At 36.3% G+C, this 27,643-nt stretch overlaps 1 protein-coding gene across 2 annotated transcripts in view; it reads right to left on the bottom strand.

Moving 5' to 3' along the window:
* Nucleotides 1-25,784, bottom strand: part of LOC132133610 (cytosolic carboxypeptidase 1-like) — a 131,705-nt gene extending 105,921 nt beyond the window's left edge. The window contains exons 1-2 of one of the 2 annotated variants that reach the window (XM_059546490.1): nt 25,440-25,784; nt 4,044-4,111 (exon numbers count right to left, since the gene is read on the bottom strand). In XM_059546490.1, coding sequence (XP_059402473.1) covers nt 4,044-4,111; nt 25,440-25,554 — 183 coding nt within the window. In that variant the 5' untranslated portion in view covers nt 25,555-25,784. Of the gene's footprint in view, nt 1-4,043; nt 4,112-18,032; nt 18,217-25,439 lie in introns of those variants that run through there. The other variant, XM_059546491.1, reaches the window with a different exon arrangement.
* Between the last annotated feature and the right edge of the window lie 1,859 nt (nt 25,785-27,643).

The raw sequence follows: 27,643 nt of genomic DNA, 5'->3' as shown, positions 1-27,643 counted from the left end.
GCGTCCACACAAAATTTGGCTCAACATCCAGGAGACAATCTAGCAACTCCAATAAAGCATTCACAGATGACATCACTATTTACGCCCCATGTGTTGAGTGCTTCCTGGCTGGCACAGAAAAAATCATCCGACATTGTGTCCGTTTTCAGAACGCAGTGAGGCTGGTACCCCGGCGGGGACCCGGAGCCCCGTGGTTAAAAGCAGCAGCAGTTGACGGGTAGGCGCTCGGAGGCTGTTATCCTCAGAGAAGGAACTTCACAGCTGGGGATTCAAGCTTCTGCTCTCATTATAGGGCAAAAGAGAGAGAGAGAACACAACTTTGTCCTGCCTGCATCTGTGCTGGCCGTGTCTTTCTGACAGTAGCCATTGAATCCTATTAAGCATCTTCACAGCTAACTGCACCGCAAAGAGATGTGTCCTGTCAGGGAGCTGTCACTGTTACCCACATTAGTGAACGGACAAAAGAGACCAGTGTCAGCAGAGCAGTCATACATGAACTTTAAAAGTCAGCGGGGATAGTTTCTGTGGGTGTCGAGATGTATCGTTTGGGTCTATTATAACGGATGCATTCTGGACAGTGTTATTTACAGTGCATACTATTATAGAACTGAATAACATTTTTAATTAGATTTTATTTTCATTTCGGTTTAAGTTTCATTATTTTTTGTCCTTTAGTAATGTTTAGGAGTTAGTTTTATATACTGTATTTCTACATAGCTTTTATTTGTTATTTTAGTTTTATTTAGTTGTTTTAGTTTTAGCCATTTTAGTACTTTCAAATAGTTTCCCAGGCAATATTTCTAATTTTAAGATTTATTTTTTCTTTCTTTTTTTTCTTCTTTTTTTTTTTCAAGACTTCAAGTTTAAGATTTAATTTTATATTTATTTATTTGTATTTCAATTACTGAAAAACGATTTTGGCTCTGGAGATATGAGATGAAAATACTGCATGACTTATAGCAAAAATATACGCATATGTAGATTTACTTTTTGTCTTTACATTTTGTACACGAGAGCAAATTAAGGAGAAGTTTTTCGGCAAAACTCAAAAGGAAGCATGGATCACTTTTATAACTTTATGGTACAATTGTATTTTATTTTATTTTATTTATTTATTTATTTATTTTTCAATTTTATAGCACAACTTTTTTATTATTATTATTATTATGTTTTTTTTATTCCCTTTCATTGTAAGCTCATTGTAATGCTAAACAAAGCCTGGTGTGTTCCATGGCAGGAAGAAAATTAATCATAAAATTTGGAGAAACCTGAGGTTTAGTAAATGATTACTTGAATTTTATTTCAGTGGCTTTTTTGACCTTTACGAGGACATCATTTTTATAAAAGCATAAAAACACACATACTGTATTTATGGCAAAAATCGTTTTATATCTAGGCCATTTTTGTCACATTCTGTAGCATTTTCGTTCCATATAACCCCATTATTTTTTGACCCTGAAGGTGACTGGTTTAATGAAGAAACTACAACTCACTGAGGATGAACTTTTACTCTAGTAAAATGGAGCATGAGCTCTTTCTTGGAAATCGATGGCCCCGTCATCACCATCTGGGCTAATTCCATGCAACCATGTTAATTACTCAACATTAATGAGTGTGACTACCATAGACAGCCAGCTGGAACATCATTAAAGCATTATTTGCCCAACAATCTTTTAAAGTTTTAAACTTGAAAGTGGAACTCATTTCATATCCCTATTCGTTTTTAATTCTCTAATGAGGAACATTGACTACCTCTCAGTGCAAACCGTTAACTTTTAAGAGGGGGGTAGGAAGGTGCTTTGGCTGGGAGCCGCTCCTTTGAGACCAAACAATTTTGAATAGCTCAGGAAATCTATTAAACGTTATTCTGACACCCCTACAAAATGATTATGTACATCTTAGATACCAAAGGCAGGACATGGTGTGTCTCTATAAGGTGATACGAGAGCTACAAACCAGAAAGAGAAAAGCAAAGGAAGAATATGAAAAAAATATAATAAAACTCAGACACAGCACCCTGAGCTTCTGTGTCAGTCTCCATTTAAATTAGCAGGAATCCCATTTCAGGCACCAACAGCTTCATGTCAAGGACAGTGAATTTGGAACTGCTACGTTTGATGCCAGTCATTGCTGGAGGAAGGCGACGCGCTTGCTGTGGCTAATCGTGAGGGTATTACTAGCTACCCTTGTCAGTTCGCGTTGTAATAAAGGAGTCAATTCTTCAGAGCTGAAGCCACATGGCCAATGCCAAGCAGCAGCAAAGATCCTTATTTGAACTGACAGGACATAAGGAGGTATGTTTTTCTTTTTTTTCTTTTTTGCCCAAAATGGACAGCTATTTTCTGTCATGTTCAAACACGCTTTATGACATGGGATAGGGTAGATAGGTAAAGTCAATTGGTTTCATTCGCACCACCAATTAAAATTAGCCTTGGGGATAATTCATGAATGTTGGTTAATGTACACTGTCCTTTTCTGAAATAAATAAATCAGCAGCCCATGAACATGCTGCTCAACATTCAAATACTTGGCTAGTGCTTGCTAGCAGTTGCGGTGCGCTTCAGAAACCCTCCACCTTCCCCTGCTCCACCTGTATAGATCTGCTATGGAGTGATTTTATGTATGTTATGGGGATTATTTCATATATGTTATATGTGCAGGAACAGTATTTCCTACATATTCAGTTATACTAAATATTCAAAATGTATGTTACTGAAATTAATAGAAAAAGAAGAATATTGCAGTACTTCCAAAAATACATAATTTCTCAAAACTGTAGTTCAGACTACAGTATAATGGATCAAAACACACACACAAAACAAAAAACCTAGTGAGTCATATATTCCTAGTTAGGATCGTTGGCTTTAAAAAAAACCTCTTGATATGTATTTAAGTTATCTGTAACTTTAAAGCGGTAAACATTTTCCCTCTGGTGAGATCAGAAAGATCTTCCAAACTGCATTTGCTTTTCCCCTTTTCCTTACTCTTCTCAGCATAGTGGGAATAAATCTCATCTTATGGTTTTCACTCTCAATTAATCGCTTTGATGCATACGCTAAATAATTTCTGCCCTTCTGAGTTTGATTTTCATGCAAGAGGTAGAAAAGTATTGGAAATTCGGCACATCGCCCAACCTGTGATCATATAAGGCTTCAGCGGTTCATCGGCAGCAACTGATATAAACAAATCACTGATATGAAATCAGTCACCATAAGCTGTGGAAGTGGTTTAAAACCACATTTAAATGTACAATTTGAATTCATATGAGACATTTTGTGAGTGCAACAAATCTACTCAAAACAGATATGGGCAAAAGTGAACAAAAAAGTTGTTCACTGGTCTACGACATCTTTTAGTTCAGACCAACATGAACTATCGATTCATATATTCTTCAAAAGTATGTTTAAAGTGATATCAGTATTAATAAGATGTTGGATTTTGCAGTATATGGAGTGGCTCACCTCTCACCTTCACTGACATGAAGAAATCTCACTAACTGAAAATTTTTATGGGAATATATATTTATCATGGAAGTCTGCAAAAGGTGTATTTCTAAATGGCAATTCCAACTAAAGCATTTGCGTGATGTTCCCTCTAAACCACTAGGTGTTGGTATAATCCAATACGCATGCAACTTTAACGAAACAAAAGAAGCAAAAACTAATTGAACATGCAATGTTTCCCCTTGAAAAAAAGTAGTTTAGTATGAACTATTTAAAATAGCGCTTACGAAAATATTGCCAAATAGTCTGCAAATACCAGCTTAAATTTTTAGCGGCTGCATTCTATTGCGCACGTTAAAATAAACGTTGTTAAATTCGCCTCAAGGGGGGTAAATATGTAAACATTAATCCCATGCTACTTTTTATGGTTCTGAGAGTCCGTGTCATTTATCTTTCTCACTCAGCACATGGAAAGTGTCCTGCATGTGTGGGTAGTGTTCCCAGCGTGCCAGCCTGCATCAGTGGGGCATTCCTATGCTTGACGTGTCAAAGAACAAGAGTGAATCCAGATGCATGCATTCACAAACAATGTGCGCTTACCTGCAATGTGCTGAGGAGGACCTCGAGTCCACTTGAGCTCGGCACCGCCATGGTGGGCCTTGATCGTGCTGAAGAACGGAAAGAGGAAGGAAAAATAAAGAGCAGTTAGAGTGACACAGAGGCAGCACCTTCTCCCTCTGCGCTTTAACAAGATAGACGGGTAAAGCCAAAAGGGGTTCAGCTAGTCGCCTGAAACTCTATCTCCCTCAGATAAACCCATGGGCTGCTCCAGTTGTGCACGGACATTGAGATGAGGCTCCTATTAAAAGGGCCTGACGAGACACAGGGATTAAACCAAGCCAAGCATTTCACAGGACAGAGGACAGAGCCTGGAGGGATATCAAGAGGCTGAGGAATCTTCTGCTAGTGTGTGTGTGTGTGTGTGTGATAAACAAGAGAGGTGAGCGAGTATGTGTGTACATGCGTGAGAGAGCTAATATAGTCAGGCTGTGCTTAAATATGGCCTGGCACTGACATTAAAAAGATGATCTATCCCTGAAATGAATCTCGACGGAGTAAATGAACATGATAAGTGTGGGATACACATTCACAGCTGTGTTTTTGTTGCCATCCCAGCTAACAGGCAACGCTGTCAGAACTTTGGCTAACATTCTGCCAGGGTTCTGTAACACTATTAGAATGTTCATTCAAAGTTAGGTGGTCTTTAATAATTTTGTCAAAACATTTTAATAATGTTAATGTTAAAAATACAACAACAAAAAAACAACAATCTTAATTATACACTTTTTATAAAATGTTTTAGTTGCTACATGTTTCAGGACATTCAGGGAATCTTCAAAAATAATGTTCCCATAATGTTTGCAATGTTTGAAAATGGGACGTTCCCTTTGCATTTATAAAATGTTCATGGAACACCTTCTTCTGAAAACATTTTACTACTTACTACTGGTTTCGGAACATTCAGATGACATTCAAATGTAAAAACAATAGTTTGTTTCTCTAATATTCACATTACCAAGAGAAAGAAAAAATCAAATTTTTTAAATTGCGATATGTACATCTCGCAATTCTGATATAAAAAGTTATAAAAAGTCAGCCCATAATTCTGCCATTTCCTACAATTGCGTTTGCAATTGCAATTGAGTTTCTATCACGCAGTTCTGACTTTGTAACTCACAAATGTGAGTTTATATAAAAAGAAGTCAGAATTGTGAAATGTAAACTCAATTGTGAGAAAAAAAAGTAAATTTTAAGATAAACAGTCGCAAATACGTTTTTCATCAGTGGTGGAAACAGGCTTCCAATTATTGCATTCTGACTAATACTTGCATTTAGCAGATTATTTTATCCAGAGTGATTTACAGATGAGAAAATAAATGCGGAAGCAAATGGGAATGTCAACAGTTGGCTAAAAGTTCCCCAAACTTCAAACGTGGACAATCTTCTAGTACATGAAAATGTAGCTGGCACGTTTGCTTTGATGTGAAATAAAAGTACACACAAATGCATCAGTAAGAAATATTACAAATGAGACGTCTTCAGTATCTTGACTATTTCTCCAATACTACAGTAAGATAAAACAGAGAGCAAATCAAGTCTTTTCTCCTAAAAAAAAAAAAACACCAGTATTCTCCTTTAGTTTCATAAACTATTCTCAGGTGAACTGATCTATGGAAGTAAAACTAAAAATAAAGTCTAACTGGGACATCATATCTCACAACAGCAAATGTATTCTTTATTTATTTTTCAAAACCGCAGTGTCGCTTTTCATAATTTGTTCGTTCATCTGGGTCATGTCTTCCAGAATTACTGTACACGTATGTCAACAATAGTCTCTTCTGTTTCTATTTGTGTTACTCTGAAGAAAAGTAAAACCATAACTGACTTAAAATTAAGCAAATCAGAGAAATCTAGCCTCCTGAGCTATGAAAGAGCAATAAACTTGTGTTGTAAGGGCTGCACATACATCTAAAGGAAAATAATGAAAGGGAACCAATACCTGCAATTTGCTTCAGTCTGTACAGCAGGTTCAGGCCATAAGATCTCTATACAGAGATTCCCAGAGCTCAGATATTATTACAGTACAGTTGCTTGTGTTCGAGTTATGTTACAGCTATAATTTTCCACATGCAGTGCCACTAGTGTCAGCAACATATGATGAAGTGCTTTAACATGGAATAAATACACAAACATGCATTCACAATTGAATACACAAGTAGCTGATTGATTTATCTAGAAGATTCATAAGTGTACACACAACACCTTGGAATATATCATGTAAATGGAGCTTTCATATGATAAAATTATAATCTAACGAGTTACAATAATATTCAAACTACAAAAGGACTACTGCAATGTGTGAAACGCACACGCATAACTGGTTATTGTGACAGCTTTGTGTCTCTATACTACACCCACACATTCTAGGGTTCTGCTACTGCATGAATTGGCTTATTCAGTGTGTGATCATGCAAGAACAAAATGCTGACGCTTTGGGTAAAAAAAGCGAGCAAAGCCATTCTTACATTTCCAAAGCTTGTGATGGACAGCTTTTTGGCAAAGCTACATGTAGTGAAAAGAAGTGTACGGGAGGACGGTTTGTGTACAGTCATCGATGCCAAGATAGTTCCTGCTTTCAAACTCAAGCAGTAGGAAGGTTTTGCAAGCCATTTGCAGCAGTAAAAAAGCACTTCCAATATTAAACAATGAACAAAAAATCTGTCATGTCATTCAAGACCTGTTCAACTGTCTTTTATATAATTTGCTTGGAGAATATCCTGGCCGCTCATTTTCATATAATGAAAGTTGGATGTAAAGTTCCAGATAAGCAAAAGGCACCATAAGGGAATCATAAACGTGGTCCACATGACCATTTTGTAAACTTCTGAAGTCATACAAACATTTTATGTGTGGAACATACATACATTCATAAGCAAAAGCCGCAATGATGAATTTATAAATTAATCAAACAATTAAAAGGAGTTGGGAAGAAAGCACCATAAATGCATCATAAAAGCATCCCATACAACTCATGTATAATCTTCAAGTCATACACCAATTTTAATTTGAGGAACACTCAGTAGTTTACATCGAAAATACAATGAAAATCTTAATGTTCATGAGAAACTAGCGACTCAAATCATTTGTATCAGATAAATCAGTTCACAAATCTGGTTTGAATGACTGTTCTGGAGGTCTAGAGTTTAAGTCAATAGCTATGTTTCCATCACCTGGCATCAGAAACGTGTGATGTAATGGAAACACCCAATTTAGAAAAAAAAAACTTAATGAGATTTTACACTCGCTTGGTGTTTTTTGACTTGTGTGGAAAAAGAGTCGATGCGAATAATGGGAGACGGAAACATATTTTGCGAATAAATCCCTTCATGCGCATCAAAAAAAAAGTCATGTGACTATGGGACGGCATAACTTGACTAACCAGTGGACTGATCTTGTTGCACAGCATCTGAAATGTTGTTATGGTCTTTCTTAAATGCCCAGGCAAAATCTGTCTTCAAAGCATTTCTGTTTTATTGCCTCCCAGAACTGTCTTACACGACAGCAGCATCCACCTCTGAAAGCATTTATTGTGATTCATTTGCTCGCTACGAGGTGCAAGTAATTTATTATTTATGAAAATGTAAATATTCAGTGGCTACTCCTACTTTTCTTAGTGATATTTAGTGCCAGTTTATCAGGAAGTGTCGATTTTGTTCTCTTTGAACTCGATGGATTGATACGATAATTATTTTTATTTATTTTTACGTGGTTATGATTCATGCAATATTCCAATTTTGCGCTTAAGTGAGGGTGTATTCACAGCAGGAAAGTCCGCTAGTTCACTTGCTTTGGTCCGGACCAAAAAAAATGTTGATTTTTTTTTTTTTTTTTGGTGCAGTTTGCTTTCACACTGCCCTTTCTACAAGTGAACTAAGGAAGGGTAGTAATTTGGATCACACTATACTCTGTACGTGTTTACCGACGCGTGAGAGAAATGTGATAAGATTTGCTCGAGCCGTTCCTATCGCAAAGCTGATGGTCAAATATGTGATCTATTTGAATTATTTAGAGAAACAGGTACTTTAAAATGCAATGGAGAAAGTCGAGCAGTACCTAAAAAAGGCAAATAAACAAAAAAGATGGATGAAGAGAGGGGAAAACAGTCTTGTACAAGAACTAACATGCATTATATAACTTTTTAAACTACTCTAGACCACCTTTATTAGAATTTATCATGTTTTATTGTAGGCTTATTTATTGTGTAAAATTTAATCTAACTTGTTGTAGAATTTATATTAGGCTAGATAATCTGTTAAGGGAATAGATTTTTCCCTATAGATTTGTATTACAATGGCCAGACAAAGTAGTGAAATGTAGCAAAATTGCAGGTCAGTTTCATCAGTAAATAAGCTGTAGTTTTGTCTTTATTAACCTAGTTGAGCAGGCTATGAAACTGCTGTTAGGCTATCAGGAGCACTCCATTATTATAATCAGTCAGAATACTGTGCTAAAGGGCATAATTATTGATTTTAAAGTTACATGAATAAATTTAGCAGACAGATATTCATGTGAATTGTTGGTAGGGAGGAAGCTAGAGCCGACAGCAACACAAAAATATGAGTCAATAGGCTAGTGTGTTCAATATTAGAATTTTTCAATAAGGATATTGTACTAATTTTGACATTTAGGCACTTTATAAAAATGTGTTTTAGTATGAAATATACTGTAGGTTTGTTAAATCTTAGGCATTTAAGTCGTTTTAAGAAAAAATAACAACATTCTGTGTTAACAAAGTGCAATGAGATGGTTGTTTTGCAACAAGATAGACAAAGTTCTGTTCGTAACAATAGACCTGCTGGTGAAGAAGTGACAGGTACAAGAAAAAAAGGGGACAGACTGTTTATAATAAGTGCTATATTAATTAACTAAAAAGTATATATCATTATTGGCCTGGTAATGATTAATAGGCTAGCTTTATTATATAAAATGCTATAGTTAAGAACTATGGTACATGTTATTCCAAAAGATGGCATAGATTAAATCATTAAGAGCCTGATAAAGTATTTAAGGAGAGGTCTATTGCCGTTTTTTGTATTCAGAGTTAGTTACAATGTTAAAGAGTTGGATTCTCATGCTAAGCATGGCTTGGCAAAGTTTAAAAAAAAAACGATATGGACGTATGACAGAGTATTTTTTTCGTGCCAAATGCACCCCTCCGGGTTTCTTACAAGTTTCAGAAAGTATTTTTTGATCGTGGCTCTTCATTACATACTGAAGGTAGGAACTCCTTATATGGGCACTTCTCCCAAAAGAGTCTGTGTTTTGTTGGCAATCAGTGATCAAGTGCTCGTCACTCTTTAGCTCCGCCCACAGCGCATCTATAGGAGCTTGCCTAAATAATATAACATTCATTCATTCATTCATTCATATATATATATATATATACATACATACACACACACACATACATAAATACATATGTAAACAAGTAATTGTTCACTATTAAAGCTTACTTTATTGCACCAACTTTGCATAAATGATAGCACAAAAGTCCATTTCACAAAAATAAATATATAAGCAAACAAACAAATAAATAAACCTTATGAATGAGCATGACCCGGGACTCTAAAACAGTTCACACTTCGCATTTACAATTTACACCCCCCATCCCCCCTCCCTCTACAATTTTACACTTGCCCTACATCTCTCAGACCTTATAATTATCTCAATCATGGGCACAATTTAATCTGCCGACTACACTATTATGCAGAAGATGGCTTAAATGTCCCATCAGGCCAAAGCAAGCATATTGTGTCCAGCTGCAAACACACAGCTATTTATACCACTAGGACACTGATCGTCAGAAGAGGACCTGATTTCGGGGTGATGACAGCTCTAGTGCAACTGATGAGATCAAGATGTTGTCCAGAGAAATCAAAGCGAGAATAAGCATCCTACAAATGCAACACTGCAAACCTACTCGCCCAGACTGAGAAAAAGCTGGCTTGAATTAAAGACTATTCCACATGGGTAGGTTTTCCATTGTAATTGCAGTTAGTAAAAGAGGACATCTTTAGAGTATTTGGATTGTAACTTATTTGAGATTGTAAACTCACTCAATTTTAAACTGAAAAGTACATTTGCTAAACATTAAATCACCTGACCACCTTATGGTCTGTCTGAATAGGGCTTAACTAACATAGATCATATCTTTAACATAAAAAACAACAACAAGGGCAGCAGCACCTGTCATGTCATTCCATCTGCAGTGCATCATCAAACCGCTTTGCATTAATGGTCCAAAGAAGAATGTTTATAGTCAGCATCGTTTTCATTAGCAGATTTGCTGACAGTAACCTGAGTCCTTCCTCTACAGTCAGGGTGATTTTGCTTATGGTTTATTAATTTGAAATGAATAATAACAACAATAACCTTAAAATGGATTCTAAATTTGGATGAGCCGGACTCAACCTATAAATTTAACTATAGCCTATTACTTGGCAGAAGATTATTATTATTAAGATTAAGGTTATTATTATTATTGAGAATTTATTACAATTAAGAAGAATCACGCTAAAAAATAAAACAAATATCAGATGCTTTGTTGTGATAATGCTAAACATTTAATAATGCAATAATAATAATAATAATAATACAGTATTGATATGTAATTAATGATGTAATAACAACAGCAGTAATAATAATAGTAATAATGCTAAACATTTATCTGATAATAATAAGTACTATTATTATTATTGTTATGTTTTTATAAAAAATAATCATGCTAATGAAATTTAAAATCATATATAAAAAATAAAATTTACAGTTTTTATGGTAATGATAATAATAGCTAAACATTTAATAAGACTAATAATAAGAATAATTATAATTCTGCCAAATCACACACCTCTACCAACACTTCAGTCCCAAACAATCTTCTAGAAACTGGTGATCTCTCTAGACTTATGCTAATGGTTGATCAACAGGTTGAGACGTCTGTATGTTCAAACAAGCAGAGGAACTTTATAAGTGCCACAGCGTTTACACTCTACAGGGGACATCAACACACAACTTTGCACATTCAAGTGGAATTGTAGTAAGTATTTTCAACCCAGTCAGCTGTGTGTTATTCATTGCAAAGAAAACTAAAATTAGTGATCCCAGAACTGTGGTTCTGTTTTTAAGGTAACAGTAGCCTGACACCAAGAAGGGAGCTTGATTCTTTCCCAGGCGTCCAGCGATGAGCTGACACAGAACATGCTACCAACAGCTCCTGCTACAGCATCCATCTTCACCTCTGTCCTGTTCCGAATGACCCGGTCAGTTATTATCCGGCTTGAGATGTCTTTCGCAAGTTCAGGTTTCAGAGCTGAGTGAGTTTCCACCCCACCATTTGTTCCCCGGCTAAAATAAGAATTAGCAGCTCTTGCTAATTGCAGCAGTGATCACGGCACAAGTCCATGAGAGGTAATTGGTATTCTCACAAATATATACTTCTTTTTTGTGGACAAACAACATGATTGTGATTGTTCAGAAAGCAATTCTCATCTGAACTGACATGAGTTTATGAGGAGGAATTGTGCCAAATTAACTTAAACAAATCTTCCCTGAGAACTGCTAAGGGTTACAGTTCGACACTGTGTGCTGTAATTTGGCTATTTTGCACAATGAAAGCTTGTTTGGAAGATCAGTTTGAATTAAAATTACCATGCCACAGTTACTGGGAGCTTACAAGAAAAAAAAAAGGAAAATCAGTCTAGCTGGCTAAAATGAACCTTAATAATGAGTGCAACAAGCTCGGCATAACATCCAACACCATGTTGGAATATGGTCTTGTGGTCGACCATGTGTAAAACAAACTGTTATAAATTGTGAATTAACCCCCAGTGGAATGCAGTGGAAGGTTTTATCGCAGAGGAGACACGTAGTTGTATTTCTACATCACAATAAAAGACTGAAAATAGCATCTGAATATGGATTAATATATGAACATCGACTTGGCCATGAAACTAATGCTAATAAATTGAGTTTGCAATGTTGATAAATTGCTTGTTCTTTACACATAAATATATACATACATACACATACACACACACACACACACACACACACACATATTTATAACTTATAACCCCTCTTTAAACACTAGAGGGCAGTATATGAAACATGACTTAACATGCCACAGTGACAACACATGTCAAAATCAGTGTACTGAGTCCATGGATATTTGCAACGCATTTAAAATAAATTATCATGCCACAAGATGAACAAGAAAACTAATATCTAATGAGCGCAGCATTTCTCAGACTTGCCATCAATTCTGACGCATGCAGAGCAAAAGACTGCACTAATTAGATGATGGTGCGAAATGTTCTCTATTTACATCTTGCCTCCCCCTCAGCATTACTCGACATTTCCCTCGAGTACGGAGATCTATTTAAAAACATTTTTGACCTTCATGTTTGACTGGGCTAAAGAGTAAGAGGCTTAAGACAAGAAACAAAACACCCCTTCCGTTGCCAGCTGCCTCCCACACCTCCACCAATGCTAATGCTGTTGTTCACTTAGCCTTTTTCATTTTCAGTTGCAATTCATGCACCGCTACCCATCATTAAAATGAAGTTACCTGGGACATTTAGTGTGTATCCTCTCTCTTATATGTATTTATACGCATGTCTACATCATAGTTGGTTTATTTCAAATCGGCCATAATCATACTGTCTCATGAGAGAGTCAATTGAGAACTCATTAACGGTTATAAATGATCCACTGACTTCAGTCTAACTGCGCAAATGCGTTTGAGGTGGTTTCATGAATCTTTTTGATTGCCTCATTAAAATGGACTGATTCAAGAGTCAGTTGTTCTCAAATCGTACCTGATGGCTCAATCTGTATGTATTGGTTATTGTCAAAATACTTTGACATTTTTGACATCAACCACAAAATATATGGAAACTACAAATCTGCTAAAGATTTTTATCAAGCTGCTTCTTATTTGAAACCACTTATGGGTACTGGGCAGTGCACACACGTGTGCAGCGTAGATGGACTTTTCTTTCAGTAAGTGCTTGGGGAGGCTCTGGCTGGCACCTCTGTTATGCAGACAAAGCTGAAATGATAGGCTGGGATTATCAGGTCATCTCCTGCTGTAACGAAAAGGACATGATGAAGTTCAAAGGTTCCCTGTATAACTTGTACGGAGCCGCTGGGAGCACAGTGAGTGCCAATGAACTGCGGCCAAACTTCAGCATTGAGTCAAGTTAAAGGACACAGGTTCATCCAGACACACTGGCATATTTTATATGGACAAATGCATGCATACACAACACAAGCACACCTCATAAACAAAGCAAACCAGCATGTCAATCATAAATCATCAACAGAGGATTTATGGAAAATCAGCTATCTCATCGATAACATTAATCAAGTCAAGTGAAATTCCAGGCCCACACTGGATCAATGGTAGAAGCCTATATTGCATGTCAGTAACTGCATATGCTTTCTTAAAATACTCCAGCAATATACTCTGTTACTACACTACAACATAAATAGTTGATATTCCATTTTCAGCACTGAGATCCAAGGAAGAAACCCAGCCATTCACTACTGACCAGAATGATAAATTAGGAGTCACCGAGCTGTTGCAGACAGATGGAAAAGAGATAAACCTCTGCTCCCAGCGTAATGAGCCACTGAGAGCGTGCGCAAGACAGAGCTAGAGAAGTTATGGACTTGTGCGTGTTGACATATCTCCACAATCCTGAATCAATAATAGTAAAAATAAATAAATACAATTAGGTCCATTTATGTTCATTAGATAGAGATGCATTCATTCTGAAGTAAAACTGAAGATATACTCTTAATTATTTTCATGTTAAAACTGATTACCGACAAATAGCTGACATTAGAATTGAAAATTGCAATATATATAAACACAGGAAAAAAAGTCTCGGCAAAATTAAAAGTTTAGAAATGCAAGAAGGAAAATCAGAATTCTGAGATTATCTCACACCTTTCTGAGAAAAGTCTTCAGTTTGCACGTGGACGTCATTTTTTTTTTCATGCCTTTAAACATAAGCAGGTCATGAATGTTACAGGCAGCCATGCTTGACCGTTGACCCTCGATGCTGACGTACCTGGAGTCAAAGGCTTAGAAACGCACCTGCTTAAAAAGGCCAGCTGCTCATACGAGATATAACTATATTACAGGTCATTCAACCCTAGCATACACTTTCCAGACTAAACCAAAGAGGGCAACACTGCATACCTGGATTGAACTGAACTGTTCCAGGCCTTGCTCAGGTTTTTTACAAACAAGGATCATAATCAGCTAGATAAAAGGGCCTTCTATTCCCATTACATCTTATATTCAGCATAAGTAATGAAGGAAAATAGTCAGTAACAGGCTTCTGAGTTGATTACGAGATCTGTGTAATAGAGAACAAGTCAGATATACAGTAAAAACTATAATTATATAGCATTTAAACTAGCCTGTTCATATTAACAACTGATAGGGCATGTACTGTAAGTGCCTGCCCTTCACATAAAAATTACACTCGTCTCCTCCTATTAAATAGCAGATACGCATTTTGAAGGCATAATTACGCCACTGACTGCCATTAAGTGATATTAACATTGTGATTCAGAGGAAAATAAAGTCACATCCCTATTTTTATAGTATTTGCTATCTTAAAGGGAAGTGAAAGATAAAAGCTTGTAAAAGATTCAATGAATTGGTTTAACGTATTTCCTATTCAAACATCATGGATCAAGACAAACCTTCATTTTTTACAGCCATTTGCTTTTATATGTTCCTCTGCAGAAAAATCAAAGAGGACAACATAATTTTTTCAGCAATTAATATGTAAAAGAAAAAAAGAAATGGGTGTTTAAAGCTACTTCTGAATTGCTGCCAATGGAGAAACATATGTATACTAAGTAAATTGTTATATAATTATACAGTTCATAAAGATAGTTGCACTATTTTTTTTCTGTTGCACTCTGAATATTTCTCACTCATTTTTTGCACTGTATTGTTGGAGACAATTTGTGCAATTGTTTTTACTATATGCTGCATAGTTTGTGTTTATTGTTCATACTCGGATTGAAAATATATTTCTCAGAAGAAGAAAAAAGAAATGCAACTTATCTTTAAAAGAAAATCTAAATGAATGTTTTATGCCTTCATTTGATAACCAGACAAATGTAAATACACAACAGAATTTCTGAGGGGAAAAAACATTTCATAAGGCTATTTTAAGAAAAATGTAATAAATGAAGTTGTTTTTATGCATTTAAATAATTACACATGCCAAAAAAATTTAAACATATGGTGAAGAAAAAATTAAACATTTCATAGGGCCCTTAACATGTAATTTTTGTTTAACTTTTAATAAATTGCTGTGAAAATGTATAAGTGTTATGATTTAAATTAATTAGACATGCTTTTTGATGAATACAATTAAATTGAACCATTAAAAAGGAGTTGAGAAAAAAAGTTGAGGCTGTGAAAAAAAGATAAAAAATAAAAAATACCCTGCTACTAACAAACTCTTGTTGGACTTATCTTGTAAACAAAATGTTTAAGAGGCAAATTACTGTTGTTACCTAAAACGGTGTTCCCGAACCAAAAAAAGACACGAATGATCTATTTTCCAATAGCATGATGATTCATCCTTCCTCAGTTCAAAGCACAGCAGCATTTCTCACATCAAAATCCAGCAATTACGAAATGAAAAAAAAGATTTTCCAGCGCCTCATTCTCCCAAATTGACTGTTCCCTGGGCAACGTTTCATTGCTTAGCAACTGTCACATCTGATAACACATGCATCATAATAAATAAATAAATATAAAACACTACTTTCTTAATCTGACAGCTTGGATTCTATCTTCAGGCGTAAAAAAAAAAAAAAAGAAGAAAAAGGGCAGTTGTCAAATAAATGTTTAATTCAGTAATTATCACTGTAAATTAGCAGGACTAGTCAGCGATGGAGATTTAGATCAGTGATAGACCACCTAAAAATTTTTAAATATAAACATGATATAATATTTTTATATATAGAATATTTATTAATTTAGACTTGCAGATTTGCAGTCCTTCACTGACCACCAGTAACCCACGTACCAGTTTGAGAATGCCAATGTCATTGTGAAGGCCTTAATCATGATCACGTGCCATGTTTTGCCCAGTAATTTTTTTTTAAACTTTTAAAGTTCTCAGTGCACAGTATTGCTTGTGCCATACCACCGCCATTTCCATTCTATAAAAGTTTATTTCGGTCCTTAGTAAATGATTCCTAATGCTGTGGATATACAGACAGATAGATACCATAAATGCCAACCTGCTGGCTACTAAGAGTCACTTAAAGTTCCGCCTCAAGCAAGACTTCCTGCTTTTTTTTTCTTTGCCATTAGGGTAACAGCTGCTGATTAAAGTAAGCACCATGAAGGGAAGGTGAAAATGGCATGACTTATCCATGAACTTAAGTAGGAAACTAGAAACCTTCTTTGAAAAAAAAAAAATGCACCTCACATTTGTTCCGTCTGAGTCACTTTAATCGTGTCCACTTGAAAAGTGTCATTAGCACAATGCTATTCCTCTACATCAAAAACAAACATTCCATCTTAGCAGCTAAATTCAATTAAATTCTGATTATCACATTATTATTATTTTTATGTTTTATTTTTTTGTACAAAAAGTATTAACATCTTCAAGAGGCCAAAGTCTGACCATCATTAATAATGTGCTAATAATAAAAAAAAAATAAAAAATAAAAAAAAAAACAGTTTGACCCTGAAGTCCCCTAGCAGTGTTCAGATTTAGTGACACATCAGCAGTGCCTGCTGGGTTTTCAGCTTAATCTCCCTAAAGCCTCTAATGGCACGGCACAATGGACAAATATTTAAATGCCTCAGTGAATACAGTCATGGCTAAAATTACACAGAGGGGGGTCGTATCTTTTTTTACCAATATTGTTGAAAAGTGTAAACAACATCTAGAGTGTCACACACATATGCAAACACATGGGAACATTTAGTTCTATATCCAAGAAATGGCATCAAATGTTGCAGAAATCACATCCCCATAAGTGGCAAGGTGACTTCATCACACACAATACCACTGAATCCCTCTCTAATCCAGACTGACAGAGTCTATAAATTATAACTTACACCTGTGGGACAGGGTCTTCCTAAAGCCACAAGAGCTTTAGCGCCTTCACTCTCTCTCAATGGCATTCTCCTGGCACAAATGCATTGTGGGACGTAACTGTCACTCAGCAGTGGTCTTTGTTTAGTTACATTATACCATAATTATCCCAATGTTAGAGAGGCAAACTTATGGATCATTAACCATACAAAGGGGGCAAGGAGGACAAATATCGAAAACTGCTGAGTTAGATGTTGAGACTGCAAGATATAAATATTGTCATTTTGACAGGACTGACATGGCAATTTGTGACATGAAGAGAGGAGGTCAAGCTTATTTTAGAAATAAAACCCGATACAGCCGTTGTGCAATGTCTTGAGTTGATGGAAATAACTCATATCATCTTAAGCTCAGTTAAAAGGAAAGAGCAGGTGGGGCTTAAGACATTCTATGTGGTTGCCCAAATTCTATCTGAAATGCCAAGATCAAGATGGCAAAGACCCATCCCATTGGCCCAACAACCACAAGGTAGTGCTTAAGCACAAATGCAAATTTTTGCATGTCAACAACAGTATGCCTACATCAGTCGGCCGATTATCGAGCATTTAAAGGCTGACTATGGTAAATCTTTTAAATGTACCAATGCGATCCTCTACAACAAAACCTTTCACAGATCACTCTACTATGTCTTTTTTAAAATGCTAGATGCATCAAGTTCATGCAACCTGGTCAAAAGCTGTGAAAGGCTGCAAAAGATCCCTGTGTGCAAGTAAAAGAAGGCATTTGCATGTGGAAGCTCCCTTTACGCACAGAATGTTCTTGCTAAGGGCAGACCTTGATGTGCATTTAGAGCATTGCAGAGATTCATCTTCTCGCTTACCCCCATTAGTGAAGCTTCCACGCTCCCTCAATGTCGCTGTCCAGGTGAAGCGACCTGGTTTACTGTAGCTGTACATCTTGGGATGGTCAATAGGGCCAGAAAAAAAGACCAAGAGTAACACAAACTGGAACTATGTACTGTACAATATATTTTCCTGTTTGGTTTTACCTCCTCCCTCTGCCTCTAGGCCACTTACTGAGTCCTGAATGTAAGAGTCGCACCTGGCCGTTTTTTTTAAACACCCTCCCCTCCCTTTGGGTAAACTCCCCAACTGGATTCTGGCCTGACAAAAAAGTAACAGGGCCAAGTGTACCGTAGAGGCCAATGGGATGTAAATCAGTCCAGGGTGCACAAGTCGTCTAGGGTGGTGTGGTGGTTTTCTGTGGGGGGTTGGTGTGATTTTATGCAGCTTCTTTAGGAAGCTTATGGCAGGGTTTATAAATGTGTGTGTCTATGGGGTTGCATGTGTGGTAGACTTAGAACCTGTCAGCGGAGGATATCCAAACTAGTCTCGGTCTCTTGATGTGCCCATCCACACCACACAATATGAATAGCATTTTATGCCGGGAATGTATAAGTGAAAATAAACCCTATTCATGCAAGCATCCAACGGGATCCCTTTGATCGGCATGACACAACAGCTAACAAGTATCACCACAGCACAAGTGTGCATCCTTAGACTATCCATGTTGTCCACATTTCAGGTCATTATTCTCCCATGAGTGCTGCTAAACTGAATCAGAGCAAAACAGCTGTAAATCATCATCTAAAGTCCCCATTAGTTTCATCTTGGTCGCCAAGTTCAGACAGTGATGTTTAGTTGCAACAATCACAAAATTAGCCTGCCAAGATGGAAAATGAACAAAACAGTTGAACTCCACAGCTAGGCATGTACGGGAAGCTTAGAGAAGTATATCTTGTAAAGTTGGCTGCCTACAACTACAAATTTACAACTGCTTGGCCTTCTCCCAACCTTTTAATTAACGCTTTACATTGGGAGAGTGACCTCTGCCTGCTGCATAACTTGTCAGACGGCCAAATCTCTTTTGGTCTCTAGGTCCTGTTTTCCAAACCACTTACTTGCAGTCCTTACATTTTGGATTTCAGTTGAGTTTCAGAGTTTTTGAAAGCTATCTTCAGCTCGGGACCCAGAAAACAAAAGCACAGATACTTGCAAGGCAAAAAAGTATACACAAAAGATGCATTTTGAAAAATGTCTCGATGTTTTTGGACAATACAGTGAAAGCTATTTTCCAAAGTACTTCCAATGTATTTAGATACGGATCTTATCTAGCAAGATGCTAAATGTTTTAACCTTGCTACCGAAGTTGTGCACCATTTAGAAATGAATTAAGAATGGCTTTTGAATTGCAATTCAATTCTTGAATTTGAATTGAGGTAGCAAACAAGATGCAGAATTTCTTGAATTCTAAATGAATGCAAAGAAGAATTGCAATAAGTGGAAATTCAATTAAATTATTTTTAGGCCAGGTGGACGGATGGACAAGATAGATAGTAACAATTATAAGTACAGAATGTTGAAGCTCTGTATCAGTTCAAATGAGACCATGCATAATCTAAAGTAAAGCTTTTACCTTTTCAAGACCTACCAAAGGGAGCAGAAGATGGTCTTGACAGGCATGCAACTTCAATGGAACAAGCGTGAGACCTGAGGCAGTTTTTGTAGCTTTTGTTTGTCTTTGAGTGGGGCAAAATATCTATAGAGCTCAAGGTGCACATGCTCTTTCAAGTACATTCGAGAGGTTCAAGGGGCTTATGCCAGTAGCCAGCTGGGAGCCATGGATAGTTTAATCCCAGCCAAAGCAGGTGGAGCGTAATCATGTTTTCTGGGGATACCTTTCAGTAGAACCCTTCAAGTCCCTCACAGAGAGGTTTATCTTCATCTCTAAACAGCAAAGAACACTCCTCCTCTTTCTCCTTCACCTTCCCTGTGGCATCACCCTCTTTACACAGGGAACAACACTTCACTTGTTCTTCTAGTATTCTGAGCACAAACATGTTAAATAAGTTATCAGCCCGAGTGATGCAGGGCACCTATGACATACTTCTATGCCAAGCTCCTCAGAGTCCCATAAATAAATAAGAGCAGAGCCGAGAATGCCAGGAAGAGTGCGCAGCACTCTAAGCTGTCAGTTAACAATCCATCTTTAAGTCTTGATGCAAGCCATTCCCAGGTTAAAAACAAAAATATATATCTTGCCTCAGGACTCCTCAACACTCTTTGTACAACACTCCACAAATGATGCTGTGGTTTACAATGTTTTGCATGATACAGAGAAAAAGTATTTCAAACATTGTTAGAAACTCTGTGGTTCAGAGGGGAAAACAAAGAGCATTAAAGCATTTGTTTCTTGAAATCCATAAGTGAATGAGGAAAAATGAAGTACACAGCGAGCTTCAGGAAAATATTGATAAACTGTGTGGGCTGGATGCAGTCCTTAAAAGTCTCACCAAGGACACACTCAAAACTATAAAGCCAAAATAAAAAATAATAAATAGAGTTCCTGTAGCTCAAGTGGTAGAGCATTGGCCTTTTCAAGCGCAAAGTTGGAGGTTCGATTCCCCGGAAATACATGATAGGTAAAAATTGATAGCCTGAATGCACTGTAAGTCTCATTTTGATAAAAGTGTCTTCTAAATGCATTAATTTAATTTTTTATTTAATTTTAATTTAATTTAAAATAAATTATTTCAGGCCACCCTGGATCCAAGCTGTATATCCAAAAAGGCTTTAAAAAAGGAACAGAATTCATAAGGAATCCAAATCTTTTGGTATTTTTAAGGTAAAAATATCTGAAAAAAAAAGAAACAAATGTACTTCCACTGCCAAATGATGAGATGATTACAAATAAAGTAAAAAAAAAGAGTAAAATTCATTTTTCACTAAAAAATAAAATAAAATAATATATATATATATATATATATATATATATATATATATATATATATATATATATATATATATATATATATATATATATATATATATATATAAAATAAAGCATTACCAGTGTAATCTGATTCCCAAAAGAATGACTCTTATAAGTGAGTTCTTTTAAGAGACTCAAAGGGACCCAATAAATGATTTTTCTTGAACAATTGAAAACATACAGCTCAACCAGCACAATCTGATTCTCAGCTGGTTCTGATTCTCATTCATACTACACTAATTGATATGCGTTCAGGCTGTAGTTTCAATAGCTGTGTTGTGGTGCAGCTGATTTAGCATCTGCTGAATGTTAACGTTATAGAAAAAAATATTATACTGTATTAAGACATGCAAAGAATACCCCTAGAGTTAAATCAAGTTGTTTTAATGTTCACTGTTCATGAATGTAACTCTTATGCTTTTAAAGGAGGTCGGTTTGATCAAGTGATGACAACAGTGTTTTTAATTTCACATCTGAGGCCATTTTTATTCCATGCTCAGACCTACAGGGGAATTACGCAAATGTGGATACTGAGACCCTTAAGCAAGCCTACTTGTCATCTAGTGTGCTTAGCAAAACATAACCTCGGTATGAAATGCACGTAGACAGCCATCTCGAGTTGCTTTCTCCCACCAGTTAGATTCAATTTCTCTCAGGTTTTAAGAGTGGATGATTGTTTATTTTTTAATGTGATAACCAAGGCAAAATATGCTAGCAATACAGCAGTAATCACAACAAATCATAAAAGGAAGATTGGCCCTTTAGGTCTCCTTTTTATCTCAAAGGAAGCAGAGGTCTTTTGGTTATGATTCAGTGAGAAGCCATGGGTTTAAAAGGCCTTTTAAACCTCAAAGTAAACAAATTCAAATTTATATAACTAAAATACATGCAACCTAACATTTACTCCTCACAGTTGCCTTGTAAAGAAAATATCCCTCATAGTCAAAATTATCATTTTCAAAAAGCCCCAATTAGCATATAAAGTCAATTATTTATGATTATAATTTACACGATAACTGCAACTTAGAAACATAACTGAAGCTATATATCACAATAGCAGTTTTTTTTCCCATAACTGTGGCTTAATATCTCAAAATTGTGACTATTTCTCATCATGTCATTATTTCTCATTATTGTGACTTAAATTTAAACTTTATCTAAGAATTTTTACATAAGACAGAAAAGGGTTTCTATATATACCTTCTAAGAGTGGAGTCCAAGTTTAGATCTAGCTTTATTTAATTTATCTGAAAAATCTGTCAAATTGTTTACTTAACAGCAGCCAGTAATGCTTAATACACTGCTGATCATGAGTCTAATCGCCATCTGCAAATCTCAACATCAAATTAAAGTGGATGACTCATTCCCTCGTGGTCCAGTAACTTAAAATACCATGTTAAGCATCTTTTTTTTGCCATTAATGGTATTTTTGGAGAGCGGCGAGGTTGGAGGGCACACGTTCGCTGCCAATTCTGTATCTCCCACAGTGGACCTCAGACTCTTTTCCCACCTGTCCTGCACCCTGAATGGGATGTGCATCTTATATTTTGTTCCCAACGCAACAGGACCTGCACTGTGGAAGTATCCCGCCACAACCAGGCTCAGGATTTTCCACTGTGCTCTTTCGTGTGCCAGAAAGTCTGACTGTCACTCAAACGGCGGCTGTAACATGAGCAATCGACCAAGCACTTGCACTTGCATGCTGGGGATGGATGAAATAGCACCTTCCATAAAACACGCAGAGAGAGGGCACTGAAATCTGACCTCAAGACGGACTGCCAGTTCCCCCACCCCAATCCAATATCCTTATCCTGTCCTACCGCTCACCCATCTACTCAAATTCTGCACCAACAACCTCACAACAAAAAAAGTAAACGTACAGAGAGCAAGAGAAAGAAGGAGAGGGGTGTGGGGGGGGGGGGGTTAGGGCCTTCCTGAAATTTCATCAGTCATTAACTGCAGCTGCAGGAACACGGTGAGTAAATATGTTTGGTGGGGGGGGGGGGGGGTGGGCAAATCCCACACAAAATATACTTATTACACAATTAAATTATCAAATTAACTCCTTTCAAATCTACTTTCATCTGTATGAGCAATAACGCACACAAATTTACAGAATTGTGACAATAAGGTGCACAGAACATAATATATTATAATGTATTATATGTTATGTACATTAATGTAATTTATATCTACTGTGTGTTATATGTACTGTAACTATATATATATATACACACACACAAATACATAGAGGTATACACACGTGTAGGGGAGGTTATAAAAATAAATCCACATTGATTTACAACATGTTTGTTTTGTTTTTTACAATACATGGCTTGTTATCTCCCTCTTGTGGTCACGTTGTACTTTACAGCCTCATAAACTAGAGGAGAAGGGCGAGAAGACAGATCATGACAATGACATGGTCATGACAGCTAATAGCACAGACTCTAGACTAGTCTGACAGGAAATGGCATTAACATGTAAACACTATCTACTTACATTATACATAATACACAGCTGGATTTAGTGGTCTGTAGTATTTTAGACCCAGCTTATTAAAGAACTCTCTGGCCAGTATAAGCAGGGCAATTAACAACAGCAGCAATCAGAAGAGATTTATGCAGACAGGACACATTGATTTACAAGAGACTCGTAGGGAATGGGAAGAGCGGGTCTCGAATTTACAGCCACTGAGTTCAAACGGAGTTTCATTTACATTAATTAAGGTGCTTCACTTGAACTGGGACTCTAGGGAAATGATGAGAACAGACACACATGATGCCTCACATAAAATACTGTATAAAGAGCTTAGTTATTGTTTATATTTTGCAAGAAAGAAGCAATGAAGGTTGTAACTCCATCAAGTTGCTTCAAAAGCCAGATGCCAAGAGCCCATATCAGAAAAGTTCAGGTGGCAAAACAAACTGTCTACATACAAATTAACTTTCAAAATTTAAACTTAAATAAATAAAGATTCAGAAATATTCACTGGACTAAAAAGTGTGGCAACTATCCCTCCCCTACATCTAAATCATTCTCTTTAAATAAATAAATGAAAAATTCCAAGTCCTACTGGTGCAAGCACAGTTAAGATTTAAAGGCAGAAAACTATTCTCATCAGATTACCTCATCATGGTTTTGAGCATCCACATAGTTGTAACCATAGATATTTGACAAAATCACTTTATAGCTGCCGAGATCCACTGAGCACATTCATAAATTTATGTATTATTTATTATTTGTGCCAAATCACAGTGTGTCCTCAGCACATGATTCAGTTACACAGGTCGCTCAGAGATGTCTAAATATGGGGCTGCAAAACCACAACAGGCTCATCTGATGCTTGAAATGTTTCATCACCATCAGATGAAAGACACAACGCCATTAGTAGCTCGCCTAAATGAACTTTCATGCATATGTATTTATTTATAAACATTTATTAGAGGATCAACCCCATGAGATGAAACATCTCGTTTTCATGGGGGTCCTCAGGATCATGTCCAACAACATAGAAAAGAAGAACAACAGAGTAGATACAATTAAAAAAAAAAAAGTTAACACTCACACACATTCACACATGCCATTACGGACATGCACACACACGCATGTCCGCATGCACACACACGACAGCTCTCATTATCACCACCCATGGAGTAAAGTAAACCACAGTGGTTCCCAAACGGTATACCACTAAACACATTTTATTTTATTTTATACCCCTTTTAAGTAAAACCTTTTTAATCTAGGACTCAGTAAAAGTCAAGCGTTTTAAGAGGGGTATTTGATGTGATATGTTTGAGAACAACTGATATAACATATTGCATATAACACAATAATCCAAAATATAACTGACAAAGCTAACATCACTATATATGTACGTATATATGCATAAGCACATTCATATATACACACAAACATAGCATGACACATATCGATCCCAAATTTGAAATGCTAAAAACATAGACAAGTATTCTGAAGATGTGTTAACAAAGCAGTTCGGAACAGAGGGAAAGATCTTAGCGAGCGAATGGATGCAGGAAGGCTGTTCCAATCACGAGAGGCTCTAACACAGAATGTTGCATATGATGGCAACAAAGACAGAAGACGCTCTCAAGCTTCCTTCACATAGTTAGACTCGGATTAGTACACTGCAAACTAGTCTACTTCCCATGAAAATAGTAGATATCTAAGATTTCAAAAGACCATCTAGACCACAATGGTTGTAAACTAAATAAATAAGTACATGCTAAAAAGTAAAAAAAAACAAAATGCATCTTTTTTTCTATACCATTATAGGCTATATTTAATGCATATAATAAAAAAGGTAGAAAAATAAATGTCTGAATAAATACAGATAGATGCATGCATAAATACAATTTAATTAATTAATTAATTATCACGCTTATATTGCACGAATGGCTATATAATAATAATATTATATTAATATACTTACAACTGATTAAGTGCTGTCTCAGCTTTCCAATCAAAGATGATTTGGAAAACGTCCATGGCTGGGTGACCTGTGCAGGGGCATCAGGTCCAGATGTTTCCTCCCGTGTGTCTTCCATGTTCAGCTTGTGTTTTTGCAGAGAACCTGGCTAGAAAGAAACAAACTGGCCTTCAGTCAGATCAGGGGTTATGACCAAGCGCACTTAACCTCTGTTGCATAGAAACCTCTCTACAAACTGTTCCACTGCAAGAACATATGATTCGAAATTCAGAGCGCCAGTGGTACGTCATGCGGGTCAGATTTTATTGTTTGGCAACAAGTGCACCATGGGTAGAGCAATTTACATAAAACTAAGCACTGTTGGAAAGTTTACAGTGATCTTCAAATATCAACAGGATTAAAGTATTGCTATTTTAGGGGGCATTTGTCATGTCGGGATAACCCATGGGTCTCTCCTGTGACCCTCTTAGTGGCCAGCTGCATATCTGTGGTGCATAAAGTTTAAAATGATGAGGGACATGACCATCTTCTCATCAGGGTCATCCATCAAGTTGAAACTGCATGAAACGTAATACATACGATGATGAAACATCTTTTAAAAGACACTTTACCAAAACTAAGATTTAGCAGTTCTGATTGTTTTTAAATGCTTTCATATTCATAAATAAATCGGACTTGATTTGTATAAATATTATTTAATCTATATAATCCTCTCTTTTGGCACCTGGCTATCCCTGTCTGGTTTATATGGCACTTATTCAACATTTAAAATTAGATATGTCTCACATTGCATGCCTTTCAAGTCCTAAACCTTTTTTTACCCCAGCAAAAGCTGCAGTAAGTCTGTAGCTTTATTATAGTACTACAATTTCATGATCTGACTCCTAATGACCACAACATATGCGGTAAAACTCTGGCTGTCTTGCATGCATTATCGCAGTAAAGATCAGCACATTTCTCTACACTTAAAGAGCCTTTGGTCCTGGATTAGATTTAGATAACTAATGGAGTATACTCCCTTGATGATTTTGCAGATGGAACATAGTTTATTACGGCCATCAATGAAATTCAACCATCTCTTTAGCTAAGCCAAGGACAAGGCAGTGGTCTCGACGCACTGGCCCAGAAAATGCATTCAGACTCAAATCGAAGTGAACTTGATCACGTTACACATGGTTCAGCAGCACAGGGACAGACTTGAAAATAAGTGATGAACCCAGAAATCAGATGCCAGAGAGTTATCATTTGCAGAGAGACCATGACAACTTAGACTAACTGTGGAATAAAAATAAAAATCAGATAGCAACTAAAGACTCACAAGTGATAATAAAACAATATTTCATAAAGAAAATAAATGTACATTATAAATATAAAATAGATAGCCTACACACAATATAACCACCTAAAATATTGATGTAAATTAATTTACCTAATATTGCACGAAAAGGAAAGACACTTGTGTTTATTACCAGTGAGAAATGAAAGTAAGTATATGCCATTTTCTTGACATGATCTATCTTGCTCAGTGGTTTTCATTTATATTTTTTATAAATGGAAATATGACTTTATTGTTTAGGAAGCACAAAAGATCCCCTCACAAGGATCATTTTATTTCAAAAAGCTTGAAAACACCTGCTCTAGCTAACACATTAACCAAGACAATTTTGTTGTGAAGATTAATACTAAATGCAGTCAATATATATGCGTTTACATCTGCAGAGTCCATCAAACAATGAATTGGAAGCATACACATGCATTAGAACATGAGGCTACATCTATGATCAGAGAGGTAAACAGTTCTAGTATGTTGTGCTTTAACATAAATCACACACTAGATGGAGCTAAAATCATTGCATTTAAAAAACATCTATAATTAACAATTGTTACATTCACACAGATAAAATAAAAATACATGGAAAGGATACAATAGATGTCACTAACCCCTAAACAAACAAAGGTGTGCTAATTCAATAACAATAAAATACGTCATTTTTAAATTATGTTTAAAAATAAGATCATTTATTCAAATGCAATTACATATTTGCCAAAACACTGCTGCTCTAGGTGAACATTCGTCATTGTAGCAATTTTAAAAAGCGTATATGCACACAAAAAGTCAAAATACTTCCCTGCTAATTGTTGTGATGTGCTGTCGTCGCCTTCCGCGACGCTCCTCCCACTGTTTCGCCATTGGCTGCTTTGTACAG

This window comes from Carassius carassius, chromosome 50 (assembly GCF_963082965.1).
Source record: "Carassius carassius chromosome 50, fCarCar2.1, whole genome shotgun sequence".
Classification (NCBI taxonomy): Eukaryota; Metazoa; Chordata; class Actinopteri; order Cypriniformes; family Cyprinidae; genus Carassius; species Carassius carassius.
Note: the sequence above shows the minus strand (reverse complement) of the source record. Positions and strands in the feature narration are given on the sequence as shown.